This window comes from Rattus rattus, chromosome 13 (assembly GCF_011064425.1).
Source record: "Rattus rattus isolate New Zealand chromosome 13, Rrattus_CSIRO_v1, whole genome shotgun sequence".
NCBI lineage: Eukaryota > Metazoa > Chordata > Mammalia > Rodentia > Muridae > Rattus > Rattus rattus.
In genome coordinates, this window is record NC_046166.1 from 31,410,242 (window position 1) to 31,435,169 (window position 24,928).

Genomic DNA, 24,928 nt, shown 5'->3' on the forward strand with positions numbered 1-24,928 from the left:
CAGCTGAGTTACATCCCCAGTCCCGTCTGTGTCCCCAGCCCTTAAAAGACTTTTTTATTCTAAGAAAATTGATGCTTCAGGCATATGTATTGTGGTCTTAGGGATACAACTTTGTGTTTGAATGGTGTTCAAATTCTGTTCTGACTTGTATATCTTAAAAACTCGAGTTGGAGAAATGGAACGAAGAATATTACCTTTAAGGTTTTTTTTTTTTTTCAAAACAGCAAAATTAAAATGTGCTTAAAGATGTGTCATCTATAATAATACCTAAGGGTAGGTTCTTTTCTTTCTTAATAGAAAATGTGTAGCATTCCTTCCAAAAAGGCCAGGTTATTACCTGGTTCTCTATTCAATTTGCCTGGTCAAAAGTGACAACCGACAACTGAAGTTTTCTGTCTGTGAATCAGGATTGTGACTTTCCATTAGGGGTCGGGACTCTGACTGAATGTAGTGAGCTCCTAACTAGAACTCTAGCCAAACAGGTTTAGCAGTCCTAACAGTGTCCACAGAGACAAATGAAATGGAAACAACGTTTATTACCATTTTAGCCCAAGTTTACTCTAGCAAGTAAGACTTCATAGAATCTATGCTGGATTGGATACACTGGACGGAAGTCAGAAATGTTACTGATGGAGTTTTGTGGGAAATTAGGGACGGTGTAGAACTTCGGGAGCGCATTTTCCAGAATACAGGCAGATCCTCAGTGACTGTTGCAGGGAATCACAAAGGAGATCTTTGGTCCAAAAAAGACATCTCTGAAAGAAAAAACAGCAGTTAAACTCAGCAGAAAGTTTAAGGTATATGTTATTCTTTTCTGGGTTAAAAATGGACAGTGCTTTGTGTTTTAGAGAAGACAATTCATTGTAGGCTAATAAAATATAAAAGATGAGTAAAAGACTCCCACAGGAGGCACAAAGACCACAAAAAGTGACTTGAGTTTCCTTTCACCATCTTACCATTGATGTTATGCTATTATTTGTCTGTAAATAAAAGGAAAAATGAGGTTATTTCAAAACCTATACTAAACAGTTCAGTTCTTTGATGTGGAAATGGGTCATGAAGTTTAAATTTGGGGTTAAAAGTCAGATCACTAGATATTTCTTAGAAAACCATTAAAGAACTATCCTGATTGTATGCAAATAAACATGTTTTAAAAGCCAGTCTTTGGGGGGGAGTAGGAAAGATGGCATAAGGTAATATGAAACACGCATGGAATAGTATAAATTTTATGTGGTTCTGACTTACTAGAAACATAGTTTGCAAAGTGATTCTGTTCCTATTGGAAAAAAAACCCTCAAAGTTAAGGAGAATTTTTTTTAATGTTTAACCTTCTGTTTAAACGTTAACAGTAATAATCACAAAGTTATATCAGAAAATAAATATAAGCTCACAGCAGTATGTTGGTTTAACAATCCAATAATGAAAAAAAAAGCCATTCTAATAATGGTTGTTATTTAATTACTAAGTAGTATAGAAAACTGATTCATGGGATAAATTAACACGTGTCCTTGCATCACCCAGTACAGCTCTTCTGAAGCATCCTCATGTTTGAGAATCACCTGCAAGCCTTGTTGGACTCTGATGGGAAGGCCAGCCCTGCGCAGCTCCTGACTCAGTCTGCGCTGCGGTCCAAGGACAAGGATGTATTGAACAGGCAGTGCTCTGGAATCCTCACTTGGGGAACTATTTGGGTCTGGACCTGGTTTTTGTCTCCACAATAGCAAGCTGATTCTGTGAGGTATCGCTGGTCACACCCGTCTGCCTTCCCTGGGAGGAGCTTCCTTAGTGTCTCCCTTTTCTACCCTGCATGTTTCTTAGAAGGATGGAAATAGGACATCAGCTGTTGAAAGCAATTTGAACCAGAATTGAATGTCCAAGATCACAGTATTTGAAACAGTCCTTGATCAAATGAAAATAATCTTAAAATCAAACTAAAAGTATTGATTTAATTCCCAATGTTTTTATATATAACATATACCAAATTTCCAAAACGTAAATTGCTTTGAACAAAATTATTTCATTTCTAATTAACTTATATGTAGAACTAGAAAAATCCCCCCAAAACCCTTACTAACATTTTCTGTCCCAATGACTTACTTGATGCTGTCTACTAACTTGTTTAATTTAAAATAAGGTTTATTGCTTTTTCAAATTATTTACAATATCAACTTTGAGGCTCACTTGTATTACCAATCAATTCTTGTTGTTAGTAGGAACTGAACATAAAATTCAGTGGTTGATGCAGTATTTTGCACCATTTTATTTAGGCTAAGTTTTCCTTGCGTTTTGACAGTCTCACTATGTAACCCAGGTCAGCCTTCAACTCAGATCTTCTCACCTATACAACTCTACCACAGTCATTCAACAAGAATGGTATACAACTAGGACGGGCCTGAAAGCAAATGGGATTGGAGTTTATTTAAGAGTGATTAGTTTCAGCAAACCTAGTTCTGAAACTGTTCTAAGCCAGGTCCAGTACCTCATGCTGTGAACCTAGCACTTAGGAGGATCGCCCTGAGTGTTCACCTTCTCAAGGTCAGTCTAGTATACACAACAAGTTCCAGACAGCTTATGCTATAGTTGAGATCTAGTCTGAGAAAACCCCAGAGCTAAAAAACAAAAAAAAAAACCCAAAAAACAAAAAACAAAACCAACCAACAAAACAGACAAAAGAACTTAACAAAACAAAGCAAGCAAAACAAAAACAAAAAACAAAAAACAAACCAAAAGACAAAACAAACAAAAACAACAAAACAAGCAAAACCAGAACCAATCAAAAACAAAACAAAACAAAACAAAAAAACCCATAGTACTGAACCATGAGTCTATTGAGTGGATGATATTTATTAATACCTATAAAAAACTTATTATCACTGGTACATAATAAACCTTCATTGAATGTTACATTTATGCAACACTCAAAAACCAAAATCATGTGTTTTGGGGTTGTTGTTATAATCGTGATAAAATAATTGGAGCAACCTTATAAATAAATAGGAATAATGTTAAAATACTTTAAAGTTGGACACATTGTACTACATGCATTTGTGTAGATTTCCATATTTTAAATTTCTGTGTAGAGAAAAATCACAGAGAAATGTATCTTTATATCATTGCTGGAAGATGAAGATGCCTATGTAAGACAGCAAGAGATGATATTTTAAGAGGTTTTATGTGTGTCCCTGGTGGTCTAGTGGCTAGGACTCGGCACTTTCACTGCCGTGGCCCGGGTTTGATTCCCGGTCAGGGAACGGTGCTTCTGGTGTTCTTTTTTTATGGGCTGGAGAGATGGCTCAGTGGGTAAGAGCAGTGACTGCTCTTCTTAGAGGTCCTGAGTTCAATTCCCAGCAACCACATGGTGGCTCACAACCATCTGTAATGGGATCTGATGCCCTCTTCTGGTGTGTCTGAAGACAGGTACAGTGCATTCATATAAAAAAAATCTTAAAAAAAAAAAAAAAGAGGTTTTACTACAAATATATCATAGCAGTACATTCTGAAGTGCCTTTCCCTTACTTGGGGCAGCAGAGCAATTCACTGAAATTGCAGTAGCAGATCATCTCACATCCCTTCCCCTCCCAGAAATGATGCTGCACATTTTCATCGATCAGCTTCAGGTCGGCTCTGCCCTCTGGAAGGTTGTGACAGTTACGATCTTTTAGCAACTTTCTGTAACAGGAGAGGCGACTTGAAGGCATGGCTTGCGCTCCCAACAGCAAAGTTAGCCCGAGGATGACAAGGACCACACATTTCATCATGGCTCTTGTTCCTGATAAAGAATAACAAACAAAATAGGTCAGCATTTGTTTTTTAAAAGATAGGATTCATCTGAACATAAACTTTTGCATGTGGAAACTTGGATGCAAAGGGAGTTAGCCTTTTCCAGGTTCTTTTTGTTTCTCGCAGTGTACCTTTCTAATCTTTTACACTGTTTTTGTTTTGTTTTGTTTTTTAAAGCAAAAACACTTGAAATACTTGTCTAAAAAAATTCTGAATATAGCAATGCAGCACTCTGCATTATTAAATTGTAGTTTTGAAAGATGATACTATTGGGGAAATCATATAAAAGATATTATAGGATTTTCTTTACATTATTTTATAGTCTTAAATAAACCTGTAATTGTTTCAAAAAAATTCAAGTGTCTGAATACCCTTTAAACACATATTGAGTGCCAGGGATGGGGCTCAGTTGATAAAGACACTAGCCAAACTAGGCTGAGAACCCGAGGTTGATTTCTGGAAGCCATGAAGGTGCAGGTGTCAGCATGCTTCTGTGGTCCTAACACTCTTTGGATGAGATGGCGGGAGGAGACAGGTAATTGGCTCAAAAGCTCACAGGCTGGAACAATGTCAATGAGGTGGATGGTGAGAGAACTAACCTCTCACAGAAGACCTCTGACCCACTGACGTCTCTATAGGTGTCATGGCATGCATGTGCCTGTCCTGTCCTCACAATCATGTGCACATGCTCATGCTCATGTTGATATGCGCGCGCGCGCGCGCGCGCACGCACACACACACACACACACACACACACACACACACACACACATTGAATGGGAAGTGCTAAGGAAGAGGAAACTAAGGATGAGAATCTACATTTAATAAGGTACCCAAGTTCGCACATTTCTTATGTGTACTCACTCAAGAACAACTGCTTTAAAGGTAATATAAACTCGTAAAGCTTTGTAGAACAGCTAGCATCACCAAACACAATAAACTTGACCTTTCGGGATAACCAGATAACCATAACATTGTCAAAGACAATGACACCACCCTGACAGAGACAAAAATACTTATTTATGATGATATTTACTGAAGCGGTATTTATTTCTAGTTTCTTTGGAAACTCAGTTGTGTCACATGTGTGATGTTTTTCTGGAAGCTGTCTTGGGAGAGGATGTTTTGTTGAGAGGTCATGTGACACTTTGTGGGAGCTGATGCTTGAGAGGGCGTGGAGAGAGTACAAATGGAACCCCAAAAACAGAGAGAGGATGCTCATGCTTGCAGCACCCTTCCTGGTCTTCATGGGTGTTCACGTCATAGATAGAAACACGCCAGAGAACTTCTCATAGTATTCCTGCTGCTTCCATTGACTTGTGCCGACTGGGGGAGCCTTGCTGTTTCTACTGGATAGAGGAAGCCACTGCTAGTGATTTGTGTTTGGTGTTTGCTATTCGATTGGACTGCTGGTAATAATCACTCCAAAGAACTACTTCTAAACCACTTCTAGGTCCACAAGCCCCTTTTCCTATTAACCTTCTTTCTCCCCAATCTCTAGTCAGTAAGTTAAAAGGGAGGTTGAAACATTCAAGAACCCTAAATAAAGTAGGTTTAGAAAAATCTAAACCTAACAGTTCACAGACAATGTCATATATATACATATACATATATGTATATATATTCCAATTATTTTCAAATATTCCAGGATTAATCTTTGGACTCATTTTTGTTACAAACTTAATATTCGACTTTCAAAAAAAATTCCCAAATAAAGTATCTGCTACTAGAAAATGGAGGCTAAAATTATCTCTTAATCACGTAGCATGGCCATGACCGCCTATGAAAGATAACTTCTGCTAAGTGAGCAAACTTCTGCTGACATAGTTTTAACATTTTACTCTTTGTAAAATAGTTTTCCAAAACTTCTATCCACTAGTCTTTGGGGGGTCATACCAGACAAATATAACTCCTACAGAGATAATTCTTTAATGGTGGTTACACAAGACTGAATGAGTCGTCATGCATCTAAACAATCTCTCTAGCTTTTGTATTAGACCTGGGGGAAGTGGAGCTTTTTGCAGTAAAGGAAGAATAGCAACATAGTGTGGAATTCAGAGTCAGAATCCATACGTAGCATATGCACTTTGCTAACATGCCAATATTATCTTTCTATCATAGGGCAATACAGGGTACTCTCTTTGTACTTCTCTTTGCACTTTAAGAATATTTGTTTTTAATTAACATACAGAGAAATAGGTTTCAAATTGGCATTCTCATACACATGTGCCTTGGGCCCTCCTCCTCTCACCCCTCCCCCATGTACATCCCCACCCCGTACTCTTACTTCCAAGTCCTCCTTTCTGCTTTCATATCCATTTTTTCTATTACCTTCTTCTTTCCCCTTCTCCCTTCCTTATGACTTTCCCCCTCTTCCATTCCTCTTCTGATCTCACATCTATAATCATTTACACACACACACACACACACACACACACACACACACACACACGAGCAGACATGCGTCCGTCTTTCTTACTCTTACACTTTGAACGTTAACAGTGTTGCTGAGAGGAAATGAGAGTATTGACAGATGCCATGCAGGTAGAGCTGCCATGGGCAAGTGAGCTCCCTGGAGACGGTCTACCATCTTGCTCTGCAGGGATGAGGTGTCCTGGTAAATCCCGGTCCCAGAGACTTTGTCCCAGGATTGCTTCTTGCGACTGACGTTCTGTCTTCTGTTTGTCATCACCGTGCTCTTCATTTATGTGGCGTGGTGTGAGTGGACACCAGGGGACCCTCACTGCCTACAGCCTCGACTGATAACTTCCTGGTGATAGCCCACTCTGTTGGGCAAGTTTCCTGCACATCAAGATGAAGATGAACTTCCATGAATTAATGCTGTTTAGATGAATTAATGACTTTATAGAATTCCAGATTTGATTCAAATAATTTGATTAATTTGATTCAAGAAAGTTTAAGGAGAAAAAAATAATGTGTCTTCTGAGGCTCTGCTCCACCTACCAAATGTGTATATATGTATATACATATGTCTGTCTCTCTCCATATCTATCTATCTATATATCTATATCTGTCTTTATGTACATACATACATATATACGTAGGACTATGTGTACATATTTAGGTATGCATATGCAACTGATGAGACAGGTGGTCAGGCCTGTCTGAGTATTTGTGTGTGTGTGTGAGTGAGTGAATGAGTGTGTGTGTGTGTGTGTGTGTGTGTGTGTGTGTGTGTGTATACATGGCTTTCTCTTTATCCTTTTTGTTTTCTTTCTCTCTGGCTCATGAAGGCTCAGTTAAGGAGTAAAAAGCCCACATAACTTTTCTTTCAGCAGGAATCAATTGACAGAGGCCAGCAGATTTTGGCCTCAGGAGAGGAAAAGAGAGTTCATTGCCAGAAGTTATTATCTACTGGCCTCCAGAACAGAAGAGTTAAACTGCCGGAAGCCATGGGGCAGGGTGCAGAACAGTAAGAGAAAATTAAAAGCCAGAGGTCCTCAAGCTGTGTCCCATCTCAGTACCTAACCCTGTTGGGGGCTGGGCCCTAGCAAAGTTGAGCTTCCCAATCACTAGATACAGCTTATGAAGAACTCATCTTAGGTAAGATGTGAAATTTTGAGTAAAGACTTATTTTTTTTTAAAGTTTAGAGCATAAAAATATTCCATCATATAACTGAAAGTTCCAGGTTTTATTTTATATTTGAATCTGAGTTAGTCATCTTTGACCTGGCTTGTAATTTTTAAAATTGTACACACCTGATTTTTTTTCTACAAACATTACTAAACGTATAAATTCTCTGATTTATTAGAACAAAACATTAGTTCTACAGTGTATCACTATCTAGCATATACATATCGCATGTATAAGTATATTAAACATTCAGATGGACTTTTTGCAGATCCTAGATTACCCAGTGCTGGCATGGCATGTTTGTACATCACGCCTGCAGTGTTCAGATGGCTAAACTTTAATGCTACCAGGGGCTCCCATTGTCATTTATGTCCTATGAGCCCCTCTTTAATACCCATGAGATACAGTTTAAAAAAATAAAACCAAGTAACCCCTGACACTGCTTTTATCAAGAAGGCTGGAGCTACCACGTTGTGAACCTTTATCGTGCGGCAGGAAAAACCACAGCCAACATTCTCTAAGGAAGTATTTTTGTCAGGCAAAACAGGCTCCACCCACTGGGTAAAGATTTTTTATGGCTTTTTGGAAGTGAAATTGACATACAATAAAGTGCAGCTACTTCAAACATGGAGTTTGTTAAGCATGTGTTTTTCCCATGTCGTCATCACTACAATCAAGACATTAATTACAATCGCATCTAACTTTCTCCACAGCCTTTACTTGTCCATCTGTCCTTGTTGCCTATCTCATCCAGCAACCATCGATCTGCTTTCTGATATTCATGTTCTATATTCATATTCTAGAATAGGATAGCTGACATTACACAACCCTTTGTGTAGGCTATTTCGGTACAGTAGTCTTGAGATGTGCATGCTTTATTGCTAAGTATCCCATTGTATATACTATAAATTGTATATCTATCCTTTTACCTGTTAATAAACATCTGAGTCATTTTTAATTTGGGACAGTTAGAATAAAGGTACTGAGAACACATCTATGCAAGTCTTTGTAATATCAGAGCATTTATTACTCTTGGGCAAATATGTACATGTGGAACAGCTACCTGGGCTGGACGAAGAAGTCAGAGGTCAATCTCAGGGTCATTTATCAGGAGCCATCCAGCTTGGTTCTAGTTTTTAAATTTATTTTACTTTATGTATGTCTTGCCTGTATTCCTGTATGGGTACCACGTGCATGTAGGTGGATGCAATGGAACAGTGTTTACAGATGGTTGTGAGCCACCAACTGGATGCTGGGAATTGAACTCAGCTCCTCTGTGAGAGCAGCACGCGACCTTAGCTGTTAAGCCAGCTCTCCAGCCCCGACCTTGGTTCCTGAAACAGGATCTCTCATTGGGTCCAGGTCTCGGGTCTCGCCAATGGGCGAGGCTGGCTGCCCAGTGAACTCCCACAGGCCTCCAGTCTCCACATCCCTGGTGGTAAGAGTGTAAGCATGTGCTGCCAAGTGTGACTTCTTGCCCATGTGGGCTCTAGGTTCAAACTTAGGTCATCATGTTTATATAGTAAGTGCTTTACCAGCAGAGCTACTGCTCCGGCCCCAGTGTGTTTTAACTTTTAAAGAGACTATCAAACCGTTTTTTACAAAGTGGTTATGTGGTTTTCAGTTCCCACTAGCAGTGTGGTTTGTACACGGTCTCCAACTCCTGATTTGGTCACTTTTTACATCTTAGGTATTTTGATGCTTATATAAGATATCTTTAAAGGATATATAATGATATTTCATTAGTATATACTGCCATTTCTCACTCACTTTTCTTATGTGATCTTTAGTGAAGAATATGTTCAGTGTCACCAAGCCTGAGAATCTGAGTTCACTTCCGGGGACCTGCCTAGTGGGAGGAGAGAACTGACTCTTACAACTTGTGCTCTGACTGCCCCACCTCAAAATAAGTAAAAAAAAAAACCAAAACCAAAACCAAAACCAAAAACAAACAAACAAAAAAAACCCGTAATTACCTCTGTTGCTCATCTAAAAATTAATTGGAATAATATAATAAAATAATATAATAATAGAATAGAATAAAAATAATGTGACTGGGTGTGGCTTTGCGTGCTTGTAATTCTGGGAAGCTACAGCAGATGGACTATACACTATGGCTAGCTTGTGCGTGCTACATAGCAAGTTCTAGGCCAAGCAAACAAGACAACAACAACAAAGCTAGTGAAATCCTGACTTTAAAAAAGTATGCTAATTGCTGGGCAGTGGTGGTGCAGGTCTTCAATCTCTGAGTTTGAGGCCAGCCTGGTCTAACAGAGTGAGTTCCAGGACAGCCAGGGCTACACAGAGAAACCCTGTCTCAAAAAATAAAACAAAACAAAGCATAGAAGTATGGTAAGACATTTTATATGTTTCATTCCTTGATTTTTTTTTATGCAAAGTATAGGTATCAAAAAAGAAGACAAAGAGAGGAGAAGGAATAGGAAGAAGGAAGAATGAGGAAGAGAAGACAACTGGGTTTTTATTGTTGTGGTTTGTTTGGCAATGTGATGTAACCCAGAGTCACTAGGTGGGGAGCCTCAGTGGCCTGTGTGGAGTGTTCTTGATTATCAATTGGCTGTTGATTGACATGGAGAGCCCAACTCATTGTGGGCAGTACTTCTTCCCTACAGAAGGTCCTGAGTGATATGAGAGACAGCTGAGAGTGAGGCTAGTGAGCCAATGAACAGCCTTCCTCTGGGGTTCTGCTTTAGTTCCTGCCTATAGGCTTCTGTCTTTTGTGCCCTGACTTCTCTCAGTGATGAGCTGTCACCTGGAAGTGTGAGAGGAAGTGGCCTTTCCTGGCTGAGTTGCTTCCCGTGATGGCCTTTTTCACAGCCTCAGAAAACAAACTAAGACTTTGTCAAATTTTGAGGATTCTACATATATTGCCACATTGCCCATATATTGCATATATTGGGATATGAGTTTTTACCACATCTGTTTGCTTGCGTCTATGACTTACCACTTCGTCTTAGTAAAGGTTTCCAAAGAAGAAAAATTCTCAAAATTGGTAAAGTGTGATTTCTGTCTTTGTTTCCTTTTTCAATAGGCCATATTTCTGTATATCCAAGAAAGCATTGCCTTTCCAAAGTAAGCGAAAGTTTTCTCCTATGTTTTCTCAAGTTTTATAGTTCTAGGTTTCACGTTGCTTCCCCAGTCCATTTAGTTACTCATATCCAATGCGTTAGGTTCATCCAAGTTCCGAATGTAGCTGTCTAATAATTTCTGTGCTGTTTATTTAAAGGGTTACTTTGTCTTTATTGAATCTCCTTTGCCATTGTCAAATGTACTGACATTTCTTAGTACAAAGTCAGAGCCAAAACTCCAGCAGGGACCACAGGGATGCCTCAGAAGGCTGCTGCTTCCTGGCCAGGTCGCAGACACATAGTCACCTTACTATAGGTGTGGCCTCTTTCCCAGCTGTCCCTTCTTTCCCATTCATCAACTTGTATGTTTTATTCCAAACTAAAGTTGTACTTCCTGTCACCTTGTAACTTTTCTCTGAATCAGGGAGAGTTACCCTACAACTTTGTTCTTTGATAAAGGATTTTCTGGTTTTCTTTTGGGTTTTTTGTTGTTGTTTTGCTTTTGACAAGTCTAAGTCTTTTGTATTTGTGCATGAATCTACTTGCCAATTTCTGTAGGAAAACCCTGGTGGGATTTTTGTTGAAATTGCATTGGTCCTTATAATACTGGACCTTATGAATATATTTCCATCCTTTTATGTTTATTTGTTTATTGCTTTCTATTTCTTTTCTTTTTCTTGCCTCAAGTTTATTTGTAAAAACAGCATAGGCCAGTTGTGGTGGCGCACACCGGTAGGATTTGCTGAAGGAGGCAGAGGCACGAGGATCACGAGTTCGAGGCCAGCCTGGGCTACACATTTTTGGGGTTGGGGATTTAGCTCAGTGGTAGAGCGCTTGCCTAGCAAGTGCAAGGCCCTGGGTTCGGTCCCCAGCTCTGAAAAAAAAGAAAAAAGAAAAAAACAAAAAAAACCAGCATAGGACCCTGGTCATCTGCACATAGTGTGTAGGTGGGTGTGTCACAGCAGTCCGTCTGTCTTCACACTGGCAGGAGCCTTTTCTATGGGGCCTTCACAGGGGCCTGGGCACCCTTGGGAGCCTGGGCTGGAGCTGAAGCCTGGGCCTTAGCTGGAGCTATGGCCTCTGCCTTGGTTTGAACCTTGGGCTTTGGACCGCAGAGCCTACAACCCTTGGCCATGTGGCTTCCAATTCTCTTCCCAAGCTTGAGGGGAGCCATGAAAGCCAGACGGCTGAATTTGAGGCTGGTGCCTTTTGGCATCTTGGACTTGATGGCCTGAGGCTTCCCGAGGGCCTTGATGGCCTCCGAGTGCACTCACGGCCTTTGCACTGTTGGCCTGCATCTTCTTCAGGCCTTTCTTGTGCTTCTTGACAAAGTGTATGTTCCTCAGGAACTTGGGTCAACCCCCTTAAGAGATTCTTATCTTTGTGACTGGGGTTTCTTAATGCCATTTCTGTGCTATTTGCAGGACTACATGGTAACCCGAGACTCCCGCAGTCATTTCAAATACCCATTTTTTACCTTATTATGTTAAGAATATTTAACATAAAACTCTATCCTCAAAGAAAATTCTTTAAGATTTATTTGTGTGTGTGAGTGTGTGAGTGGATGAGTGTGTGTGAGTGTGTGTGAGTGTGTGTGAGTGTGTGTGTGTGTGTGTGTGTGTGCCTGCGTGCGTGCGTGCACACGCGCGCAGATGTCTGTGGAAACCAGAATATCGTGCTGTGTCCTCTGAAACTGTAGTTGCAGGATGTTGTATGGTGCCTACGTGGGTACTAGGATATGAACTCAGGTCCTCTGCAAGAACATCATGCAACATCTGCTAAGAACATGCTTAGCAACTGAGTTAAATCTCCATCCCGGGGATGACTATTTTAAATTCTCTGTCAAGTAAATCATACATTTCTCTTTCATTATGGTCAATTTCTAGACTTTTTTTTATCTTGTTCTTTGGTTTGGATTCTGTTTCCCTATTTTTTTCCATTTTTGTTGATATGTGTGTATATGTGTATATTGATATATCTGCACATTAGAGATTTAAACAAACAAAAGAACTCCCATTACCTTTCCCAGTTTTGATGAATCAGCTTTGTACAGGGAAAGAGTTTCCCCTGTGGGCTCTCCACCTTTATGCTAGTCCCAAACAGCTGTCCTTGCTCTAAGCTATCTGCAGGTTTCTAGAATATGCCTATCAGTGCTAAGACGGGAGCCAATCAGTAGCTCTCCGGGAAGATAGAATGCTGATAGTGTGGCCCAACTCTCCCTGTCTCCAAGGAAAAACTTGGAGCTGGATCTCTTCGCCGACCTGTTCTGTACTCAGCTGAATTGCAGTGAAGCACTCCTGTTTTAAGTTCGATATTTTCTTTGTAGTTTTGTATAGTATATGCTTGGCCCTGTCACCGCTCAAAGACAAGCAAAACCAAAGCCGGTCCATTCGACGGCACTGAGAACAGATGTGAGGTTATAGACGCGGTCTGACTCCGCCTGCCTTCTCCTGAGAGCTCCTAGGTTTTCTTCTTGTTCTGTGACTTGAGGAAGGAGCTGTGATAAGTGACTTCATGTTGTTTTATTTTGTGTAGCTCCTCGGGAATTAGTACACACTGGCCCTATTAACATTCTGAACAAGAAAGACAGAAGCCAGTTCCTGTGGTAGGGCCAGGAAAAGTTAGGATGCTAGCTGCATGATCCAATTCCTTCCTTTACTCTTCCGGGAAATACTGAGTTGGGGTTCCCTTCTCATCGCATAGCACTCTGTGCCAGAAGTAGAGATTATGGTGAGTGAGACTGTGTCTCCACCTTTTGGACCTGTTTTTGTGTGGTGGTGCACTCGCCCAAAGTGTAAGAGTCTCTCTAGTGACTGGGATGGCTCACAAAGACGAAATGAATCTAGGAGTTGCTGTAGACTTGGTGTGTCTACAAGGAAGGAAGAACACAGAGACCTCTCATGTTGCTGCCAACACTGTCACATGTGTTTCTATGATTCTAAGGTCTTGCCTTTTTAAGTATGTATTTAGACATTTTCATGTGTATGTGCACCACAATGTATATTTTCCTTACTCAGTTATATCTTATTAATTTAATCAATGAGAAAATGATACATTTACTCATGTAATCATTTCAACTTCTAATTCTTTCCATTTCTCAGGAGACCCATAGTTCTATCTAACAGTAGCATTTAGCTGTATGAAGGCCACTCTTTAATCTTCCAGTAGATCAACTTTGCTTCTGGTTAATCCTTTCAATTTTTGTGTATCTGAAAATGTTTCTATTTTACCCTTGGGTTTGAAAGATATATTTACTGATTGTAGTTTAATTCATTGACAGATACTTTTCTCAACTTTTTTTTTCTACTTTTCTCGTCCTGCCTACTAATCCTGGTGCTTTCATCAGTCTAGTTTCATTTCAGTTGATCAATTGTTCTGTTGTGAGTTAGAGTTTCTTGCTTCTTGGATAGTGAACTTTGAACCCGAAGCCTCATAGGCGCTGGCCCTGAGATCTATTTCACTCTTTTAGAGCTTACCTTAAGTTTTGTTAGGTGGTTCCGGAGCAATGCTCAGTCCTGGAATAATTATTCTCCACTGAGATCAAATCCTCCCAAGTATTTAACCCAATGCCTGATGAAATATTAATTTTTCAACATTGCTGTGACTATTCCTAACCTACTTGAGTAGCCAGGGTTTCTATTTCATAATCGTTTTGGATTTTTCTCCTATGGCCTTGGATAGTTTTCTCATGTGGACACACTAATCAGTTTCCTGACCAATATTTGGCTCAGGCTCTCTGAAGGCTTCCAGGGTTTTCTCTCTCTGAGTACCTGTCTGTGACTGGTGTTCTCGAGTTCAGTCTCTAGCCACCACAAATAGTCCCCTCGACTCTTAGTTCTGGGCTCTGAGTTTTCTTTCCCTGAGCTGCAGCCTAGGGTCTGTCTTAAGGAAGTAGTAGGGGGGCAACACTAGGGCTCTCCTCTTGTTTCAGGGGTCAGCATCCTTCCTGACTGAAAGGCTTCCCTCACACTTTTCCCTCTTTTTAAAAAGTGTTTTTTGTGGAGCAGGTAAGTCTGGTTTCTGTTACTCTGCATTGAGCAGCAACAAAACTCTTTGGTGTCCCCACTGTGTGGACCCATCTTTGGAGAGATGTGACCTGACACCCTGTCTTACAGATTCTAAGTATCAGCTGTGCTCCTCCTTGGCAATTTCAATACTTAGGCTAAATTACCAAAGTTCTCTTTGTCTCTTACCCTTCCTTAACTGAGCTGTGGTCCCTCTGATTCCTGGCACTTGCCTAAGACTAGTGGCAATTGGATGGATCCCAAAATATAACTAGGTACCATCATAGTCTACACACTGAACCACGCAGGATGCACTTTTCACTCTGGAATAATCCTTCTCTTTTCTTTGTTCTAGATAAAATGAAGCTTCTAAAATATAACCTGGGATTGTTTTCTTCAAGACCTGACCTTCATATCTTTGTCGGGTGTGCTAGACTCCCAGATGAAGAACAAGCTAGCAAGGGTGTTCACAGGAAGTACAGTCAACACTGAGAAAATGAGGAAGTCAGGGGTGCACTAGTGTTGGACTTAATATAGTTCCTGAACAATTGTGTCAGAGGAAAAAAGGGAGAAACAAGGCTAGTTCATCATGCTTAACTTAACATATAATTTTAGTGATTCCTTCATAGCAAGGACTGTTGGAAGAACTAAGAATATGAGATGAATTTGAGAAAATGAAAATAATACGGGTGACTTTACCAGTAGTACCTCCACTTCTTGAATATTGATAGTAATAAGGCATTACTTAGTTGAATCCACAGTTCTTGTAGTGCAAAGTAAACATGAAAACATGGAGCTGTGAGGGTGGTCTTTACAAATGGTAGCAAGCTTCTGAGAAGATAAATTCTGGGCTGGTAAGATGGCTCAATGGGTAGGGGCACCTGCTGTCAAGCTGGATGACCTGAGTTCTATTTCCAGAATCCAAATATGGTACAAGGGAAGAATTGACTCCTACATGTTATTCTCTGATGTTCATGTGGAACACACACACACAAACACACACACACACACACACACACACACACACGCATGCACAAATGTGAAGAGGTATAAGGGAAGATATTAATCTGATATTTGTCTTTAGTAAAAACCTTACTAGAAATGAACATGAAAGAATAGAGAGGTAAGCAATTTACACACACTCTCTTTCTCTTCCTCTCTCTCTCTCTCTCTCTCTCTCTCTCTCTCTCACACACACACACACACACACACACACACACTACACATGTGCATACACACACACAAACGTGCATGTACATACACATGCTTGCACAAACATATGATTACAAGAAATTGCCCTACTGCCTGATGGCTCAACAGGTATGAGAAGGTCTCAGGTTTGCCCTAAGAAGTTCGTGCAGTCTTTTAGAGTACATGAAAGCTGGGCCTGGGAATATAGCTTAGCAGGTCAGAGCACTTACTACAGCCACAAGCATGAAAACCTGAGTCGAAATCCCCAGTACCCATGTAAAAAACCAAGCATAACTGCACACTCGTAACTGCAGAGCTAATGTGGCAAGGGCTTAGGTGGAGGGAACAAGATGTGAAGACAGGAGGATTGCTGGGGCCCTGGTGGCTGCTGGCCCAAAACACTCTAGGTTTAGTGAAAGACACCTTCTTCTTCTTCTTCTTCTTCTTCTTCTTCTTCTTCTTCTTCTTCTTCTTCTTCTTCTTCTTCTTCTTCTTCTTCTTCTTCTTCTTCTTCTTCTTCTTCTTCTCTCCTCCTCCTTCCTCCTTCTCCTTCCTCCTCTTCCTCCTCTTCCTCCTCCTCCTCCTCTTCCTCCTCCTCCTCCTCCCTTCCTCTTCCTCTCTTTCTCCTCCTTCCTCTTCCTCTTCCTCCTATTCTTCCTCCTCCTCCCCTCCTCCTCTTCCTCTTCTCCTTCTCCGCCTTCTCCTCCCATCTCCCTTCTCCCTCAGATCCACCCCCTTTCAACCTCACCTTAGTAAAGAATAAACTTCCCACGGCATAACAAGCTACAATAAGTCCAGGCACGTATCATCATACCAAGGCTGGACAAGGCAGCATAGTAGTGAAATGGGCCCCAAAAGTAGGCAAAAGAGTCAGGCACAGCCCCTGATCACTGTTAGGATTCCCACAAGAACACCAATCTGCTTAGCTGTATCAGATGCTTAGAGAACCCAGGTTAGACCCCTACTGACTCCCTGATCTCTGCAAGTTCCCATGAGTCCCAGTCAGTGGATTCTGTGGGTGGTGATCTCATGGTGCAGAGACCTTGTCTTAAGAGAGTAATAAGGAGGGTGGTGGGATGGTGTGCCCAATGTCCTCTTCTGACCTCTGGTCATAAACATGGGTAGATGCACATACAAACAGGCAAATGGGATAAAGTGAGATCTCTACAGGTCCTTCCCCAAGATAAAATGTGTTTTTACAGTGTTGTTCATTCAACAAATATGAGCCACACATTGCATTGCTTTATTGTCTGATATGAGGTGATATATATGTATATATGAGATATATGTATGTATATCTATGTATTTACATTTATATTTATAGAAAAGTATATTATGTTATATATATGTGTGTATATATATATAATAAACACACATGCACATGTGGAGTGGAGTTACCAATGGTAAAGGCTACCCTTATTATTTTCATTTTCTTGAGTTCATCTGGTATTCTTGGTTCTTCCAACAGTTATTGCTATAATGGAAACACTCAAAATATTTGCTCAGTTAAGCAGATAAAGTAGATTGCTTCTCTTTCCTTCCTTTAACACAATTATACATTATATTATATAAAATAATTTTATAATAGTATTTATATATAAATATATATATAATATATATAGTTTTAAACGAAGTTATAATGTTTAGGCTGGGGAGATCCCTCAGCATGTAACAGCTACTGAGTTCAGGTGCTCTCTTATAATTTTAAGTCAGATGGGAATAATAAATATGAACTGTATCTCTAATATACAGCTTATATTATTCAACACAGACAATCTGCAGTTAGAGAAGGGATTTGTCTATTTTATTTTAGGAAAATGTCCTAGACATCATGCAACTTTAAGCAGGTGAGATGGGATTATTTTCTAATCAAAATATAAATAACCAAAATTAACAGCATGATCTGGGTATGATTAGTCCACATCTCCAATCTCAGCCCTTGCAAGGCAGAGGAAAATGAGCGACTCACTCAAAGCCAGTTGGGCTACATAGCAAGAGCTGAGCCTGACAGATCTGAGTTCTGTCCCCTAGAGCATGCCAAATAGGAGAGAACTGACTCCCACAGATTCTGTTTGAACCTCCTGCATGCCCACTCTCCCTGAGCACAATCAGTCAGTCAGTCAGTCAGTCAGTCAATCAATCAATCAATGTATATATGAATGTATGTAAAAAAAATTAAAAGCATGTGTGTGTGTGTGTGTTTAATCACAAGAGTCAACAGTATCAAGCATCTAGCTTTAATCTCTCTCACTAGGTTTCTGTCAAAGGTTTGGGTGCAGGTGGAGGGTGTGGGTGATGGAGGGAAGAAAGAAACATCTCTCTTTAACTAATGCATTTGAAGTTTGTTGTTGTTGTGTGTATACACACACACACACACACACACACACACTCACACACGAATATGTATTTAAGACAGGGTCTTACAATGCAGCCCTGACTGCCCTTGAACTTGCTATGTACTAGGCTGGCCGTGAAGTGTCTGCCTATCTCTGCCTCTGAGTGCTGAGATCAAAGGTGAGCACCACAGTGCCCAGCATGGGTTTTCTAACTTTCACTCTGAAGCTATGTCCTAAATTATAGCTTAATTTTATCAGTGTTCTATAGCTTTTCTATAAGATCTTCTATCTAGCCATTGTGGGCCCTTTTCTTTCTCCTCTTCCTTCCCCCTCCGCCCCCCCTCTCCAACCTCTTCTCATTTCTTCGTTGGATTGCTACAATGTCTTTTGTCTTACCTACTTTTGTTTCTGAGCTCATTTTATGGCTCTTGGCTGCTCAAACTTCCTTTCCATTTGATTGCCCGTATTAGAACGTAATTGCCCTTTCATTTTAAATAATTAAGCTGATTTTTATTTGTTATACATTTTTAATTAAAATAGAATTGTATCATCTTTCCTCTTTCCTTTACTCCCTCCCACCCCTCCTATGCCTCGCTCCACTTCCAAATTAATAGCATCTTTTTCTTTGAGGATTATTGCTACACAGGAGAGGAAAAATTAGCCTATCCCAGAGATGAGCCCCTTTCTGGTTATCCAGTACAGAGTGGTCAGCCCTGAAACCATATACACACAAACAACAAAAACCTACTAAACAGGGTTGTGTGTGTGTGTGTGTGTGTGTGTGTGTGTGTGTGTGTGTGTGTGTGTGTTAATTATATGTTTAAGGACCGAGGAGATGGCTTAGCAGTTAAAACCATTTACTGGAGTTTAATTCCTAGCATCCACCTCAGGCAACTTCCAACTGCTTGTAACTTAGGTTCTGGGAGATTCAGAACCTCTTTTGACCTTTGCAGGTTCATACACAATATGATACACATAAATTATTAAAACACACACACACACACACACACACACACACACACTCTCTCTCTCTCTCTCTCTCTCTCTCTCTTGTAAAAAAAAACAGTTTTAAAAATGACTAAAAGCTACTTATTTTGCGTTGAAAATACAGGGAAAAACCGAATAAATACCAACTAGCATCTCAGTATAGGGAAGAGAGCAGTTGACATTCCGGCACGTAGACTTTGAGCATTACTGTTCAGTTTGGTGGTGCGTACAGAATGGTGAATGAGAGGAAACTGAGCCAGGGCAAAGTCCAAGAAAACTTGAACATTTGTGGATTGTGTAGAAGATAAATCAGCAGAAAGGAATTATAAGCCAGGAAGGAAATGGGGAAAGGACAGGGTTGTAAGATGGTAAGTCTGGGTTTGGAGGACACGTGAGTGGGAAGCTGAGGAAAACTGGTATTAACTTTGCTATTAACTGAATCATGCTCTTTCAAGTAAACCCATTGTACTCATGCACATAAAATAAATCTTTTCTTAAAGAATGCAAAGGTGGTGGAGAGATTTCCAAGTATGTAAGCGCATTTTTGTATCTTACAGCTCTTACAGAAGACTCAGAAGTTCAGCTCCCAGCACCCATGTCAAGCAGCTCACAAACTTCCTGTAACTCTAGGGAATCACACTTGTGGTATACATATACACGTAGAGTGTGAATGCATACACATACACATGCTTATACACACATATACACATGCACACATACATACACATACACATGCACACACAATCTTTTTTTAAATTGGAAGGCACCAATTTCATACAACTTCAAGAATAATATGATGATAATTAAATGTGGATGGTCACTAGATATCGAAGTGAAAATGTCAAGTAGTTCAGGAGTTGAATATAATCTTTAAATATCAAGGTTGGAAGTAGACATATGAGCCTAATCATGAGTTTTTTATGGCAGTGATAGCCACTTGTACACTTGGCCATGAGAGAACATAGACTGAGGAGAGGCAAGGAGGAAGTCTGCATTGATCCGAGGCTTGGAAGAGGATATGCCAACATCATGAAGGTAAGGCCTGAAGCTCAAAAACAGTTTTTAGAAACATCACTCAGGCACCCGATTCAGTGCCTGACTTAAAGAAAAAGCCCGAAAATATTCACTGAAAGAATGAACAAATAAATCTCTGGAAAGGCAGATATGTTGTCCTACCATGCCCGTCACGTCTGTGCCACAGCACAGAGCTGTGCTTTTGCCCAAGGCTCAGTGTTCAGCGATGGAAATTTCCAGAGCTGGCAAGCACTTAGGGTGGACTTTTTCCTTCCTGACTTTTTTTTTTAACACTTAATAAATTATATGTTGTAAGTGAAGCCTTCTCTTCCTTTCCTTAGGCTCAGATAACAAATGCGCAGTGTCTGGACAGGTTGTCCCCTGGGTATATTTGTCAGTTTTCTCCCCACCAAGAAACACCAACCAAATCCTTCAAAACTATATTTTTCAAATGCAAACCAGAGTGAGATGACTGATCATTTTGAAGAAAGTTTCTCTACTTTTTTTTTTTTCTATTTTCAGTCATGTGCATACCCTTAAAATTCCTCCTGGAGAATATGAGTTGCAAGAAATCCCAAGGAAAAACTGTAGGTCTGAAGGAGCATGAGAACCTTTGAGACTGGTTATGCACTGGTTTTCTAAGCTTCAATCAGATGATCTTAATATTGCTCCTGATAAGATACTGTTTATATTCCAATATTGGTGTTCTTTAACATTTACATAGGCACAACACAAACTGTCAGGAAAAAAACCATCCCTGCAGAAGATGCAAAATTACAAAGAAGGCATTTTCACATTAGCATCACTGAGTCGCTGCTCTGTCGTTTGGAAGGGAATTGCAAAGTTTAGTTCTGTGAGAGTTTTTGGCAGGCTTTTGAATGGCTGGAGTTAAATGGAGACTTAAAAAGAAAAACTAAACTATGTGACGGCCAAAACTAACAAGGTGATGCAGCTTAACTATTCAGACCCTTGTGGTGCAGCAGCCATGGCTGTAACTGATGCCAGTTCTGGGAACCAGTGTTCAGGGCAGTGGAATAACACAGCATTGATGAATTAGGCTGAGAGAGCAGTCCATTCTCAGATGTCTGTCAACAGCTAACGGGAGAGAAGCAAGCCAGCAAAAATCAATGGACAACTCCAGCCCTTAATGTTTGACACTGGAGATTTCAAAATGGGAGTTGGGTGATGTTAAAATTGTTACCCTTGCTATGCTCACTTGGGCACTGGAACACAATCGGTTATTGTTTCCATCTCTTGCTTCTCTTATCAACTGTCTTAGAGGGGGGTTTGCTAGGGCAGCCAAGTTCTGAAATGACTATCTCAAGGCAGCATATGTCAAGGGACAGAAATGGCATAGAAAACAGATAACACACATGGCATCCTGAGTCCTCAGGATACCTTTACCCTCGAGGAAGCAGCCGACATAGTCGCTGGAGGTCTGCTTTCAACTTCGTGCAGCGTGCGATGAGGTAATGCTGATAACCTTGTGTCGTTCTAATTTCGTTCTGACCACAAACACTAACTCATCAGAGGAGAAAAGAAGCAACCGCTGGGAGAGCTTTTCATAGACTGTGCAAGTAACCGAGTCAAGGAATCTTAAAAGGAATTTTAAGTCCTGAAGGGAGAGACTTCTCTCCATCTCAGCAAGCACAGACTCTGCTGTGTTCCATGGTCAGAACACCAAGTATGGAGTCAATGAATTCCCTCTTTGTGTCGTGCATTGCTACCAGTTTCTTTTCAGGAATCATAGCTTCAAAAGGCAAAACCATTGGCTTTCTTCGACATTACAATTAACTTTGTGCAGAGGACCGATCGAGTGATTGTGTGTTTTATCAGTCACACATAATTCTGAGGGGTGGGTGGGGATGGGAGCACTGGATGCAGAGTGAATCTGCACATTAAATGAATGACACCAACCAAGCAGCCTCCTCTGGGAAATGTGGCCAATGGTATTCCCAGTCAAGGAGCCACATTTGCTATCCTCTTTTCATCAGGGTCTTTGCTCTGTCTCATGACCCATCCCTTTCAAAGTGCACGCACCATCCCTTTAGAGCCTTAAAGGACGCCTCAATCTTTATGTCTTCCCCCTCTCTTCAGCGTGCACATATATTTCTGCTCACCTGTGGCAGCAACTTAGAAGACAATAAATGATATAAATGTTTACATAGAAAAAAAATACATACCTTTTTCTTTCTTTTCGGTGTTATTGGCAGGAGAATCTTCTTCAATGCTCCAGCTCACTGGGTTAGTCTGGGCAAAGGAGAGGAGAGGAGGTGCTGGAAGGAGGTTCTTTACAAGTGAAGCTTTGTCTGCCTTGTCTCTCTGCCTGGGATTGACAGTCTCTGCTCCCAGCCAGAAAGGAGGGGAGAGGGGGAGTGGAAGGAGACAGGAGCTGCCTCTCTTGGGCTCTTCCAAAGCAGAATGAACTGAACAGTTTAGTCACAGAGAGAAATAGCTAGTCTATACAAGAACACTCATGATCCAGAGTCTCTAGCAATAAAACTTGAAGCCTTGGGGATTAAAAAATAAATAAATAAATAAAAACACAGAGTGATTGATATATTTTTTAAAATGTGGTATGATGAGATGGGATGGGGTGCCTTAGCGGGCCCATGCTGAGGAATCCAGCACAACGAGGTACCAGCCATAGTTTAGTATAAAATAAATGTTATTTTGGGGCATGAGAAGGGGGGCAGAGAAGAACAGAGAGAGGAGAGAGGGGAGGGAGGGAGGAGGGAGAGAGAGAGAGAGAGAGAGAGAGAGAGAGAGAGAGAGAGAGAGGCCAGTCATGAACAAGAGTAGAGTAAAGGTGAGAGAGAACTAGGAGCAGTGGGGTGGGGTGGGGTGAGGTGGGTGGCAGTCAGAGAAAGGGAGAGGGCCAGACAGTTCTTTTACAGTGAGTCAGGCTGTTGCTGGGCAACTGTTGGGCGGAGCCTAGAAGGAATGCTAACAGTGACTTTTACCTGGAGAGAAGTTTGAGGTGGGGGAGAAGGAGAAAAGGAGAGAGATGAGGCAGAAGATATGTTACTTAGGACAAAAACAGAGCATCTCTTGTCCTTTCATGGTGTCCCTCAGCACTTATATAATTTAGGACATTTTGATAAAAGATATTTTCAAATTCATATTTTGTCCTTTACATCTTATCCATTTGATGAAAGCAGAGATAAATAAAAATTATTTTGGGTCTCAAAAAAGGGACAACAGGAGTTCCCTGTATTTTGAACAAATAGTAAAATTCTAGAAAGCCCAACCTCTATTTAACTATCTTTTAGTTAATTTGTTTGTTGAGACATGATCTCACTGTTTAGTCCTGGATGGTCTCGAACTTTCTATGAAGATTATCATGGCCTCTAATTTGCAGAGATAGCCCTGCCTTAGCCTCGTGAGTGCTGAGATTGCAGGCGTATACCACCACCTCCACTGTCAGCTAGGCCTTTAAACTCAGAGGCAACGTCATAGGAACTTGGAGCTTTATAACGAAGTGTGAGTTACTTACGAAGAGAACAGAGGGAAGGCATCCATTCCATTATATTAAGAAAAGCACAGTGGTGAGGGATAGAGTAACAACTTTGTGGACGACTAGTAGCTTTGTGTAGCTGAAGAAGCCAGAGATCTGGGAAATGAGATTAGATAGGAAGAAGGTTGGAAGTACCTTAAATAACAAAGATTATGCTCTAGTTTCTATTTCTTTTGCTCGGATAAAATACCCTGACGAAAATCAACTCAGAGGAAAAGGGTTTGTTTTAGTACACCAGTTCAGGTTATAGTACATTAAATAAAAAAAAAAAAAGTCAAGGCTCAAGGCAGCAGGAACTTCAAATGATAGTCACTTCAATTGCGGGCCCCCAACCATGTGCAGGAAGTAATGATGTACACATGCTCCCCTGATTGCTCCCCTGTGTTCAACTTGATTTCTCCACTCTTAACAGTTCAAGTCCCTTTGCCTAGGAGTGGCGCCTCCCATGGTAAATCATGTCTTCTTACATCAAGTAACCAAAGATAATTCTACACACACGCCCACAGACCAACCCAATGTAGAACATCCCTAATTGAGACCTTCATTCTGGAATATTGTGTCATGTTAACAGTCAAAGCTAAGTATCACCTCATAGTATAAATCCAGGACTTTATCCTGAAAGTTAATGAAAGAAAGAAAGAAAGAAAGAAAGCTTAGAAAAGATGACCTCCCATTTCAATGTGAAAGAATTATAGGGTAAGAGGAAACATCATTGAGATGGGCTGGAGGAACAGAACTGTAACAGTAATCCCTAAGTGGAAACAGGAAGAAGGTAACACTGAATTAGCAGTGAAGGGAAAACTGAATCAGCCCTAGCTGAAAGAAGAGAGCATTAAATTCTCAAAGGCTTGGGCCTTGATGGTCTGTGCTGTCATTCATCTGGAAAAAGAACCCGAAAGGGAGAGCTTTTATTCAAACAGGAAAACAAATATAAAAGTTTTGGCTAACGTCGGAATAGGAAGACAGAAATTAGTTACTTGGTAAATGTTGAGTTTAAGGAGCACTTGGGAATGTTTAATTGGCAACTGGTTATGGAGACCTGGAGCCCAGGAAAAAAATCTGGCTAGAGAATTCTTGTTTGCTAACTAATCAACTAAATGCCAAGTAATGCCAACTATATGACTTGTAGAGTTTTTCAACTAAGCGACAGTGGAAACATGGATGTGCCCCCTAAAGCTTACTGTGTATTATGGTATGCATATTATATGTGAGAATATATTTTCCCTTGTTATGGCCCTCTGAAACGGCTTCTATTATAGCACTTCTCAATGCTCGAGAGAATATCAGAGATGTTAGATAACTTGCCCAAGGCCCAAGGCCCAAGGCCAGGAAAAGATAGGATTCATGGAATTCCAGTGTCTTTGCTTTTCACACTTATGCTAATATGCCTCTCAAAGCAGATTATAGAGCAAAGAATA

The 24,928-nt window shown here is 40.6% G+C and overlaps 1 protein-coding gene and 1 non-coding gene across 2 annotated transcripts; one reads left to right on the forward strand and one right to left on the reverse strand.

Annotated features, from left to right (window-relative positions):
- Positions 1 to 516: 516 nt before the first annotated feature.
- On the reverse strand, positions 517 to 22,311 carry Scrg1 (stimulator of chondrogenesis 1). Its single transcript, XM_032918800.1, has 3 exons — positions 22,177 to 22,311; positions 3,517 to 3,769; positions 517 to 755 (listed from the first exon to the last, which is right to left on the reverse strand). Exons 2-3 carry the CDS (start codon positions 3,756 to 3,758, stop codon positions 701 to 703), a joined length of 297 nt encoding a protein of 98 aa, XP_032774691.1. The 5' UTR covers positions 3,759 to 3,769; positions 22,177 to 22,311; the 3' UTR covers positions 517 to 700.
- Positions 3,180 to 3,251, forward strand: Trnae-uuc. The gene has a single exon. It is a non-coding gene; the product is annotated as a tRNA-Glu (tRNA).
- Positions 22,312 to 24,928: the final 2,617 nt, after the last annotated feature.